Source organism: Corvus brachyrhynchos, unplaced genomic scaffold (assembly GCF_000691975.1).
Source record: "Corvus brachyrhynchos isolate BGI_N302 unplaced genomic scaffold, ASM69197v1 scaffold19, whole genome shotgun sequence".
In the NCBI taxonomy this organism is placed as follows: domain Eukaryota; kingdom Metazoa; phylum Chordata; class Aves; order Passeriformes; family Corvidae; genus Corvus; species Corvus brachyrhynchos.
The window spans coordinates 1963598-1976070 of record NW_008246061.1 but is presented as its reverse complement, the minus strand read 5'-3'; the positions used below and the strand labels follow the sequence as shown (position 1 = coordinate 1976070).

General features: G+C 50.7%; 1 protein-coding gene across 5 annotated transcripts in view; it reads right to left on the bottom strand.

Moving 5' to 3' along the window:
• The window catches only part of NF2 (neurofibromin 2), a 47304-nt gene that overhangs the window by 19422 nt on the left and 15409 nt on the right, over positions 1–12473 (bottom strand). For all 5 annotated transcript variants that reach the window (XM_008642920.2, XM_017746521.1, XM_008642921.2 and 2 more), the window contains exons 5-11: positions 8369–8437; positions 8141–8223; positions 7429–7504; positions 7067–7201; positions 4514–4588; positions 2888–3001; positions 23–145 (exon numbers count right to left, since the gene is read on the bottom strand). In XM_008642920.2, the coding sequence (XP_008641142.1) occupies positions 23–145; positions 2888–3001; positions 4514–4588; positions 7067–7201; positions 7429–7504; positions 8141–8223; positions 8369–8437 (675 nt within the window). The remainder of the gene's footprint in view (positions 1–22; positions 146–2887; positions 3002–4513; positions 4589–7066; positions 7202–7428; positions 7505–8140; positions 8224–8368; positions 8438–12473) is intronic.

Sequence of the window (12473 nt, the reverse complement as noted above, 5' to 3'; positions counted from 1 at the left end):
AAACGGCCTCCCAGGGACCTACCAGAGCCTCGTTGGCCATCGTTGCCTCCTCCTTCAGCTGCATCAGCCTCCTCTCCAGCTCATCCCTGGTCCTCTCAGCCTCTTCTCTCATCTGCTTCTCTCGTGCCAGGCGCTGCCGTTCCATCTGGGAAAAAGGGATTGGGGAAAGCGAGGAGAAAAACACACATGAGGAAGGTTTTCCATGGATGAGAAAGAGCCAGAGTTGGGGTCAGAGCACCGCTGCCTCCTCTCTGCTTAGTGACAACGGGAATGTCCCTGGACTGGGGTGACCCGATCGAAGAACAGAATCATGGAATCACTCAGGTTGGAAAAGACCTCCAAGATCATCAAGTCCGATTGCTCTCCCAGCACAGCCAAGGGCACTCCTAAACCGTGTCCCCAAGTGCCACATCCACACGTGTTTTTAACCCTTCCAGGGATGGTGATTCCACCACTGCCCTGGGCAACCTGTTTGAAGCTCCCTTGAAAAGTGCCATTGCTGAGGCAATTCCCATCCTCTGCTCAGGCTGTCACTCACAGCATGGCCACAGAAGCTGCCTGCAGGTGGTGATGTCCCCAGACAGTGCCCTCCTAGGCTGAGTCACAGGGCAGAACAGGACAAGTGGGTCCCAAGATCTCCAGTTTAACTCTCTGGAGTGTCTTACAGCAGGACTGGGTTTAAGGACAGTCCGAGGGCATCTCCCAAACACCACAGCACGTGGCAGGAGGCTGAAGGACAGAGATAGCTGCTCCTTTTGATCAGATATCCAACCCAGCATCCTGGAACCTTCACTTCCATTCGTTTAGAGGGAGGTCACACAGAGTGCAACCACCTCTGGCAATTCCTGGATACAAGAAACCCTCTCCATTTGCAGGGAACAGCAATGCTTCTCCAGGAGGGGAAGATCCAAGCCACCAGGATCTGGCAGCTCTTCCCAGAAGATGCTGGCAGGGTTGCTGTGCCCAGGGATGGCCCCTCCACTAGCCAAGAGCCCAAGGGAGCCATTGGGCTAATTAACACACTGAGTTTAATCCCTCCATCCCACAGGGATGGGGCATTATAAATATCCACGCTGCAGCCAGGACAGGAGACCTGCTGGGTTTAATAAGGGAAGGAAGTGAGACAAGGCACATTTCTCTGCTCCTTGGACACCAGCTGTGCTCTGAAAGCGGGACGCCCACTGTTCCAACCGTTCTGCTTCCTTCTATTAAAGGTTCCCCTCATTAATTATCATTATGATCTGCATCCCGCTCAGGACTTCCATTAACAAGAATTCCTGATCTAAAAGGGCTTTCTGAAACCAGTTAACAACTGTGGATGCTGGGGAGGGAGGAGGGAGCAGGGCAGGAGCCTGACCTTTCCCACAGAGCCCAAGTGCTCTGGATTTGGGAGCTCACATGAAGCCATAAGCTGCTGCTCCCTCCCAGTGCCCTCTCCCTCCCAGTGCCCTCACCTCTCCCAGCAGCCCAAAGAAGCACAGGATCTGGTGTTATCCAAACACACCAAAAACTCACAGACCGTAAAACTTACAGACTCATGGAATCATTACGGTTGGAAAGGCCCTCGAAGATCAAGCCCAACCATTATCCCAGCACTGCTGCGTACACCAAAACACCACATCCACTTTTGAACTCTTCCAGGGATGGTGATCCCCCCAGTTCCCTAGGGAGCTCATTCCAATGCCTGACCACCCATCCCTGAAGCCTCCAGCACTTGGACACCATGCCACTCCTTCCAAGGAACCTTCTGCTCCATAAGGTCATGGCTTAGTGAACACGGCGGTGCTGGGTTGATGGTTGGAGATCTCAGTGTTTTACCAACCTTAATGTTCTATAGTGCCAACTCCTTCCTGACCAGAGGAATCCCTGTGGGAAGCACAAAGTCCCCCTTCCCCAGTGGAGCTTGTAGTGACTCAAGTCCTGTCTTCTCCTGCCACTCCACGAGCTCCAGGAGGGAGAACTGCCTCAGGAGGTACCTGAAGGACAAGTCCCATCCTATCTCCAGCCAAGCTGAGCACCTCAATACCACACAAACACCAAGAGAGGCGCCTCATGGAGCAGCCATGCCCCGTTTCCAGGCCAGCTGAGCATCTCAGCACCATACAAACACCAAGAGAGGTGCCTCATGGAGCAGCCATGCCCCGTTTCCAGGCCAGCTGGGCACCTCCACCCCACACAAGCACCTCTGTGGCCGCACTCAAACCCAGTAAGGCACCAGACTCGTGAGCACAAGCCCCTGCTGGGTGCAGCGACTGCTCTGGCTTCTCCTGCTCCTCTCTGGTGGCTTCCCTGCCAAAGGGCCATTTATATTCCGAGCACCAGTGCTCAGATTAGCTGTGTGGGTTTCAGTGAGTAGAAAAGGTCTACGAGCAGAAAACAATGATTCATACAATTCAATTTGCTGATCTCTGCTCGTGGGCTCCACGCCGCTGCCTCTGCCACGCCGTGCCGGCCGCCCGGGCTGACCCGTGGCACGGAGAGAGGCCAGTGTGGAATTAGCATTGCAGGCTGCACAGCCCGGAATGTCGGCGTGCATTCCATCACCCCGCAATTAGAAATGAGGCGAAGAGCTACGGCACAGCACAGCTCCCCCTCGCAGCCCCTGATGTACCAACTGTCCCAACACACATCTTGTCACTTGTAGACACCCAGGGCAGCTCTTTTCTCCTGTCCTCTCAGTTTTGTTCCCAAACTGGGGGCTGGACTCAGGCTGCTATCAACCTGCAGAGCCAAGCTGAGATGACTGGAGAACCGCGAGCAGGCTACTGAAACATGTTCAGCTGGACCTTCCCACAAAGCTGCTTTGACGCCGTTCCAGAGACCTGTCCTTCCCAAGCCCATCTGCATTTCTGATTTTGGCTCACTGGTTTTGGGACATGCGGCTCACCTGCTTCCTGGCCTTCTCCTCCCTGGCCTGTGCTTTCATCTGTTGGACCTCCAACGAGTCTGCCTTCCTCCTCCTCATGAAGAGGTCGTGGTTGCCAATGCACAGCTGAAGAATCTGTTCCAGTCAGGGGTGAAGAGCGGAGAGAAACAGCTGTACACATGATGGCGATGAGGTGGTTTGTATTCTTGACACACAAAAACACTAGAATTGCTTTGATTTGGTGCTTGTTAGTGCTTCCACCCACTGAGCTCCAACCCTGCGAGCTCTCACAGCCGTACGAGGGGCAGGGAGCCAGGTCCCACACCAAACACCAGCTCCTGGGTATAGCAGCTCTTTGCAGAGACCAATTTTCTGTGCCTCCAGCACAGCCTGGGTGTTGTTTTACACCCACCCTAAAAAGGCAAGAGGCCAAATAATAAAATAAAAATTGCTACAGCTCTGCCCGGTTCCCTGGTTCTCACTGCCCCCTTTCTTTAGGCTCAAGATGAACTTGCACCTTCTCCCCAGTGTATGTCTAAGGCACTGAGATTGAAAAATAAATTAAAAGGAAAAAAAAAAGGAAAACCACTTTCCATTTGGACAAACAGAAGGCTTATCAAAAAACCTACTTGGGCATCTCTAGATACCTTTGCTGAAGGGATTTGAGCCCCAGTGTGGGTCTCTCTCTGGTAAGGACCAGGGAGGTGGCAATGCTAGAGGAGGGTTAGCACAAGGTGGGCACACAGAGGAGTGAAAAGATTTTTTTGGCAATAAAAGCAGGGTTCTAAATTTGGATTCTTTTCTAAAGGACTGATTTACATGCTCTTCTTCCATTTCATAAAATCATGATCAGAATCATGGAATGGTTTGGGTTGGAAGGGACCTTAAAGCTCATCCAGTGCCACCCCCTGCCATGGGCAGGGACACCTTCCACCGTCCCAGGCTGCTCCAAGCCCCGTCCAACCTGGCCTTGGACACTGCCAGGGATCCAGGGGCAGCCACAACCCAGGTAACAAATGGCATTTCCCAAGTCACAAATGACTGCTCTGGAGTCAGAGGAGCTTTCAGCACTATGAACCTGACGATGCAGGGAATGAGGAAGCCCCACCTCCTATGGCATGTGAAGCACAGCCAACAACCAGGACAGCAAAGGTCCCTGTGCGACCCAACAACAGATCCAAACCCAGAACATCAGCTAAAGCTGGTCTCCAACATGGACAGCTCAGTGCAGTCCATCCTTGTCCAAGCAGAGTGTCCTCAGAGGGGGAAAAGCCAGGACTCTGGTAAAGGTGTCCCCCAAAACAGGGAAAGCTACAACACAGGGCAGAATGGGAAAGATCCACAGGGGAAGAAAGAGGAACTGAGCAAAGCTGGGAGTTGTATTCACTAAGTGCTTCCGCTATTTAGGTCAGCTGAAAGCCAAGAGCTCCGAAAGGCAGCAAAAAACAGGGAAGGGGAGAGGTTCTGTGGAGTAGCTTGTCTTGAGCCTCCCCCTTCCCTCCTTCAGCGAGCAGTAACTGCTACACCCCACCACAGCTACACAGCAGCAGCTCCCTCTCAGAGGAAAAGCCCCAAAAGCTCGTTGTCTCACACTCTCTGCAGAACCCACTGCTGCAGGCAGTAAAAAAAGACTGTCTGTGCACTTACCAGCTTATTCACACGCAGCTTTGATGAATTGAATTTAAAAACATCAATCTTTTTGTCCAATGGCTTAATCGTAAACTGAAAAGGAAAAAATAAAGAGGGAGAGAGTTATCAGAGAGTGGTGCATTTAATAAAAACGCAGCTATAAAATTCCTCCTGAAAGCTTTGGCTCAGAGCAGGTCAGCAGGGTCAGACACGCGGCTCAGAGCCGTCCCTGTGGCTCGGAGCCAAGCAAGAGGACTCGCATCAAAAGCAGCCAAGGAGACAACTGTTCCTCCAGTCAGGAGAACACGGGGGCCTCAGGTGCTGGCGTCCTCTGCAGAGAACCCTGCAGGGATGGGGGTTCAGCTCAGCACCTCCCCAGGCAAGGTGCTGCTCTCCTGGGAGCTGCAGGGAACACAGCAACCACAGCAGGAACTCAGGATGCTTCCAAAGGGAGGAAGAACCAGCTCAGCTGCCTGAGGGAACCACAGAATCATTAAGGTTGGAAAAGCCCTCCAAGATCATCAAATTCAAGTGTCAACCCAACACCACTGTGTTCACCCTCAAACCATGTCCTCAAGTGCCACATCCACAAGTGTTTTGAACACTTTCCTTGGCAGCCTGGGCTAGGGTTTGACAGCCCCTTAACGAAGAAATTTTCCCTAATATCCAACTTAAACCTTCCCAGGCACAACCTGAGGCTGTTTCATCTCATCCTGTCACTTGTTAACTGGGAGAAGAGTCCGACTCCCATCTGGCTGCACTCTCCTGTCAGGGAGTTAAAAGGGCAGGAGAGCTGCATTAGGAACACAGCAAGGAGCTGCTGCCCTTCCAACACCTCCACTCAAAAGAGCTCCCCAGAAGAATTTTCCATGCATTTTCTTCTCCAGAACTCAGCTGTTCCCTAAGACATCCCCACAATTCAAACTATTATTCCCTGTCTCTAACTTGTATTTACACTCCATGTGCCAGCCAACCCCCTCTACCCATGGCCCGGCTTCACCCTCTCCAAAGCTCTCCCACAGTGGCTCTCTTGAGAGGAGAGTGGTGGCACAAATCCCTCAAGAGTTTTGGTAATGAAGCCCTGGGACGGCGAGAAGCCTCTGCACTATCAAAAGGGTACTTGAAGAGATGGAGTGCTCTGCAAGATGGCATTTTTTAGGAGACATGCACATATTCCATCACTCCCCCACACGCTACAGAAATAACGGGCTGAGGAGCTGGAGCAGACAGAGTGTGTCCATTAGAGTGGGAGATCTGTCAATACACGGCCCTGCCTGCAAAGGGCCCTGCCCTGGCACTGCCTCGCTCTGGCAGTTTAAGAGCCAATCTTTTAAGACTTTCACAAAAGCAGACGTGCATGAACGTCCCTGGATTCAGGCTCCAGCAGAGCCCCCAGCAGTCACTGAGAGCAGCAGCAGGAACGTGCTGGGAGAGGAGTTTCAGCTCCATGTGAACAGTCAATCTTTGTTAGGAGGGATAACCCCCAGTGTGGTGTTGGCAGAGCTGCTGTTCCCAGCTCTCGGCCCTGCTTGTATCAGGTCAGGCCTGCTCGTGGGCACCTGGTTACACAGATGACTGGCTGATGGAAAGGGTCCGTCTTTTACCCCGAGAGAGCTCTGCTACAGTCCTGTGGCAAGGCCTGCTTATGGAGGGGTCAGTCCCTGGATTCTGGGGAGCTCCCACTGCACTGTCACAGGCAGGGAAGCTTCGGAAGTCACTCAGTGCTGGGCTTTTTGCAGTCGTGAAGCTCTTTAAGGAGTAAAGCAAGTGGAGGCAATTCCAGCACGGATTTACTGCTTATAAAACTTCACAAGACATGCAACAAACGCAGCTGATGAGAAACCTTTAGCTGCTTCCCTGATCAATATCATGTTTAGATTAGAAAACCATTTTTAATTAAGAAGTTAATTCTCTTCCTTACCATGAAGGCAGCTGGTTTCTTTGAGCAGCTCTCTCAGACTTAAAAAGGAGCTGCTCAGTCCCCCCTCCACAGCCAATTGCACTTCTGTTCTCAGTTAGGTTTGGGGGCCAACAATCCCAAAGACCCATATTTAGACTGGATTTAATAAGTAACTATCCAACAGCAGGCTTAAATTGCTCAACATCCTAAAAAGATTTCAGCTGCTATGCCAAGCCCAGCAGCCTGAAACCCAAGATGATGTAATGAGATGGCAAGAGCTCTTCTCCCCAGGAATACATCTCCCTGTATTCCATAATACAGAATATATCCACAGTAATAAATACTGTAATATATTCAGTAAAGAAGAGATTTTAACTTCTGAACTCTGGTATTTGGGCTAAGCACATCAACAGCAATTTGGGGTTTTTGAAAAGATTATTACATAGAAGGTTTGAAACCAAAGAGGAGAAGCAGCTCTGCAGTGACCCCTTGCACGCCCACTCCTGCAAGGTTTCAGGAAGGCTTGGAGTAAGGTTTCAGCTGGAGGAGTTGAGCTGCCCTTAGCTAAGCTGGTGAGAGCAAGCACAGCAGACAGAGAAGCCAAGAGAAATCATTTTAAATCCCAGTTGTGTTCTTACTGCTCTCAGGGAGGAGGTGAGACACATCCATACCTCTTTATCACTGTAGGAGATATTCCGGATCTCATTCCATGGGAAGGAGATTTTAGGGGTCAACCTGTTGTCCGGGTCATAAATGTGAAGACCCAAGGCATCAACTCCAAGGAGCAGCTCTGTGCCTTTTTTATTCTGCATGAGGAAAGGAAAGAGCAGGAATCACTGGGAGGGTCAGACATGAACCACTGTCCCCTCCTCAGCCAGCCCTGAGCAGTGACCCAGCACTGGGTACCAGGAGCTGCTGCCTCCCCTCAGGACAGCTGGGGCTCCCCAAAGTGCCACCTCCCAGCTCTCCTGGCTCTCCAGGAGATGGAGATGACACTGGCAGGAAAACAGGAGCCCCAACCCACCCAACTCACCCTGATGGCAAAATAGTTCACACCATACATCTCCAGGTCCTGGGCTATCTTCAGATACTCCATTTCAGCTTCATCTCTGTAGGGCAGGAACAGCGTTTGGGAGGATCAGAGAGGGACACGGCTGCTCCTGCTGATCCTAAGCACTCACCAGGCTTTAAAGCCTGGACTGTCTCTATCACACAGGTCAATCCTGTCTTTGCTGGCAAGATCAATAAAGTCCAAGAGCAAATCCCACTCTGCAGTTGCCAGAATGTGAGTGGCTGCTGAGATGCAGCACTCCAGGCCTGGCTTTGTTCACCTCCCAATCCCTTCAGCATAAATAGGAAATCCCTGGCTGGGATGCCACTGTTTCACATCCATGGCTTTAGGTTTATCCCCCAAGAGGAGCATTTTGCCACCTGAGGCAGCCATACACAGTTTGAATCCCTATTTCTTCTCCCAGACCCAGAAGCCCCCTGATCCCCAATGCAGGCGAGTCCTTACTTTGCATCATTCCTAAGTTCTCTCAAGGGCCCTGACAGCAACCAGGGGACAGCAGGGCACATGCAGAGCCATCAGCAAAAGCTCTGAGCTCTTCCCAAGGCTGCTGCAGAGATGTGCTGGGATTATCCCGCTGGCAGAGCTCATCCAGAGCCTGCCCAAGCTCCCCAAAGGCTGGTGACTTCCCAGGGGAGGGGACTGGCCCTGCCCCAGCACAGCAGCACAGGCTCACCTCGCTCTGCCCCGGTGCTCGGCGTACCAGGCTGTTATCCTTTCCTCCCACATCTCTGGAGTCATCTGGTACAGGTTTATTACCTGGGATAGATGGGAGACACAGACCAGGTCACAGTGCTGCTCCTGGCTCAGCAAGAAAGCCAAAACCACCAAGACAGGTCCCAGCACCACATCCAGCCTCAGGACAGCTTGGACACCGACTCCCCGGCTCCGCTGAGCTCCTTACCCGCTTGGGAAGCAATTCCTCCTGTGCCAGGAAGCCTCTCTTGTGGACGTTGGGATCGTAGTCACCGTACTGGGAAGAAGCACAGACACAGTGCCCACCCCACGTTAACAACAAGGGCAAGTCAAACACTTCAGCCCCTCACAGCCACCCCTGAGAGACAGCAAACACGGCCTGCTCACCCCTCCACCCCACGAGCAGAGAACCTGCTGCTCTCTAAGCTGAATAACCTGGCTTTTTTTGTCATTTCATTGCCAAGAGAAACAAAGAGCTTCCTTCTCATCATGCAGCAGAGGTGGGAGCAGAGCAAAACTTCCCACCATCACAGAATCATTAAGGTTGGAAAAGGTCTCCAAGATCAAGTCCAGCCTGTGACTGAACACCCCTAAGGTCCTCAAGAGCTCCATTTTGGACACTTCCAGGGATGGTGACTCTACCATTTCCCACAGCTTCAGTTGATGACCATCACCAGTTGATGTCCACGCTGAACTAGATGATGGTTGTCTATTCTATTCTCATTATCATGCCCTAATTAACACTTCCCCCAACGCAGGGCAAGATTCTACAGCTGAGAGGTCCTTGTGGTTCCACAGGTAGTGGAACAAGGAAACAAGCCATGGACAAAGACCTGTCCCCAAAAATTGATGGATAGCAGCAATCCAGGTTAGGCAGATGGCAGTTCCTCTGGCACTGCTCATCACCCTAATGAATAAATATCAAAAAAATTAGAGGAGTTTGACAGACTCCTCTCAGGCAGGTGGTGGCTCTTCTGTCAGAGGGTCTGTTGCTCAACTGGGTCATGGAATCCAATTCAGATTTGTTAAGTGCATCCACTAATTACTGGTATTTGTTTAGATTTACATCTCTTTGAGCAGCATATAAAGTGACTGAGAAAGAAAACCGCTTATTAACAGATTGAAGAGCCGCGTGTCCCTGCGGTGCATGTGAAAATGAATTTACCTCCTGCATGGCCTCAGAGGGCTGGCAAACGGCTCCTCCAACAACGCAGCAAGTTCAGGAGGAGAGGAACAAAGCATGTGAGGCAAGTACACAGAGTGCTGTGACTTCCACTCACCTGGCAACCAGGACTTCTGCAGTGACACAGGTGGCAGTCCCCGACTGCACGAGACATGGCACCCTTTGCTCAAGCCACTCATTCTGCAAGCAAGGCAGCCCTTCCCTCCCGGCTTTTCCAAGCAACCTCAGCTCAGGAAGTGCAAAATGGTGCCAATTTTTAAACCCAAGACCAAGAGGCATTCGGTGGTCATGTAACAAGTCAAGAGGCTTTTCCTCTCAGCCACCTTTTCGTGCCAGGACCATCGCATCGTGCACCGAAACCAGAGCTCAGCATCAGAAGTCTACACACATCCCACCTCTCCGCTTGGGAGACAACACGTGGGGATTAAAGACACAAATATTGATCTGGAGCCAATGCAGATGCGAAGGGAGCATGTAACAACAACCTACCCTGACTCAGACTTCAATTAATAGAACAAAACCAGCCCGGATTTCATCCAGGAGGGTGCTGAGCAGCAGTAACTCTGTCTTCCAAGGTCTTGGAGCTCCTCAGGATGCAGCACTTTGCAGGTACACGGCCCTTGAGCCCCCCCTCAAAGGAAGCAGCACTAAAAACGTGGCACTGTTGAAGGAAACAACTCCAATAACCTTGGACAGGCAGCAGGTAAATCATTTTTAGGTGATGAAAATAATAGCAAATAGGATTAACACGATTATTTTCTGTTGTGATCTTCCACGGAGATCCAAGACTAAGTATGGATTATGTGACTTTTCATGTGCTGAAAAATACTGCCGTGTCCCAGAGGAATATTTGTACTGAGAGGGGAGTCTGGATGAGAACATTAATTATTCACAAGTCAAAAATCAACAAATGGCTTAAGTATTGCAGAATTTGTTGGCTCAAATGATTTTGCAAACGTACTTTCTAAAGGCCTTTTCAATTAAATCATTACTTTCAAACTGTCATGGAATTTCAGCTCCTGTTAATTGAACTGTATGATTAATATTCATGATTGGGCATGGAATTGCCTTTACCATGATCACGCGCCTGGCTTAGATTGTTGGATAAACACAGGCACGCTCAGCTCCAAATTAACACCAAGTATTGCTTGTTTTGGGGAAAAACAATAATAATTAAAGAGCTGTTTGCTGTGCTACGAGATCTGAAGTGCTGAGAGAGTTGCAGCACGGCATTTAAGGGGCAAAAAATAGAAGAACCTCCTGGATGTTCCCAATTTTTTTTTTTTTCTGCTGATCCCACGTCTTTCCCAGCTATTTAAAACCTGAACCACCTCCAACCTCTGAAAGCAGTGTGGGTGGTTTGAACAGGGCTGGAGGGGAAAGCACATAGTAATTCCCCAAATGAACACAATGAGAGGGAAATAAATAAGCTGTTATTTTTATGACCCCCCTGTTTCCTTTGCTGTCTCAGGTTGGTGTGGATGGACCAGCAGCACCTGGCTGTCAGTAAGTGGCTGTTGGATGCACACACACTGCTGTGTCAGGCTATTATGCCCCTAATCGTGCAAATCAGCACGTTATTAGTGAAATTACTGCGCTGACTGCCTGCTTTCTTGTCCAGGAAGGACATCATGATCCTATTTAACTGGAAGGAGATGACCTGCAACATCTTTCTTCCCGGTTCCCTATCAAAGATGTGCTTTCAGCTTTCGCTTTTGCCGGGAATGAAAGCGCAGGGGGAATCCCAGGCTGGAGGGGCAGCAAGGAAAGGGATGTCTGAAGAAAAGCCCATTAGTGAAGAGCAGAAAAGTCATCCCTGCTCCACCTTCTCCTGATCTCAGCACGGTCAGAACTGCTCTGACCCCATGTGACCTCCTCCCAACGCCCCAGGACGTCCAAGGTGCCAAGAGGACAAAGGGGATGGCACAACCGACCTGCACCAAGTCACAGCCTGTTCCCGAGCACGTGAGCAGGAGCTGTCCTGGCCAAGAGGTAACAGAGCTCAGTATTTACCCAACGTTTATTCATCTTGGCAGCAGGAAAAGTCATTGCCTACATATCCTCAGCTCAGGTCAATGGAGAGAAAGCCAAGAAATGTTTACTCATGCACTCTAATAAGAGTGATGAATGTTTCACAATAACAGAAACATTTCTTAAAGCAACTTTTCTTTTCCTAGCTCATGAGTCTCTTGAACAAAACATGGTTTCATCAATACTCTGACTATGAGGAGAAAACACCAATTTCTAGTAAATCCAAACACTTACCATCAAAGAACATGGCACCCAGGGTTCTATTATGAGGAAAATTATATGGCCATAGGGAAAAAACCATTCTGGATCAGGCCCTCTCTTCAGACAACAGGGCCAAGCCCCCTCTCCTGCACTGCCAGCAAAGGTGGCCCCACAGACCTGCTCCTCCTAAACCTCTCCACAGCCGTGCTCCTCAAGGACAGCTGGAGTCACCAGACCCAGGGCATGGCCACCTGTCTGCGGTCCTGTGAGCCAAAGCCTCCCAAAATCCCATCAGAGTCAGAACCAACGTGAGCTGCAGCGATAACGTGGCTGGGCTGTGCTCAGACTGCAGTCGCTCCTCGCCCAAAGACAAGATCTTCGCACACATGAACTGGAGCTGAGCTCCTAGAGCTGTTAATGGAGCAGCAGCACATGCTGTGCATACACAGGCAGCAATTATGTCCCCCACTGCAAGAATGTGCTGGCTTTTGAACCCTGGGCTGCTCCTTCCATCCCAGGAATCTCTGCCCTGGGCAAGCTGTCCAAGGCTGCACACTCCAAAGTGGAGAACAGTGTCCTCTGGAATAAATCCTCAGCAAAACACCCACTCTGGGCCCAGAGCAGAACCCAGCAGAGCAACAAGGACAACTCAATGAACGCCGACTTTTCCCTCTGTCTGGTGAGGCCAAGCAGCCAAGGTCAAACCCAAGATAAAGGGAGAAGCCAGGAAATGCCCTTTCACAGTGCAATAAAATGGATGTGGCAAGCTCCAGCCCTGAAATAAAGTCATCCACATGATGACAGGTACTCTGGGGGAGCAGTGGAGCTGGGGGTCCCACAGCTGGCTTGCCTCTGGCTACAGTGGCAAAAGCAGGGAGGAGATCCAAAAAACCTCAGG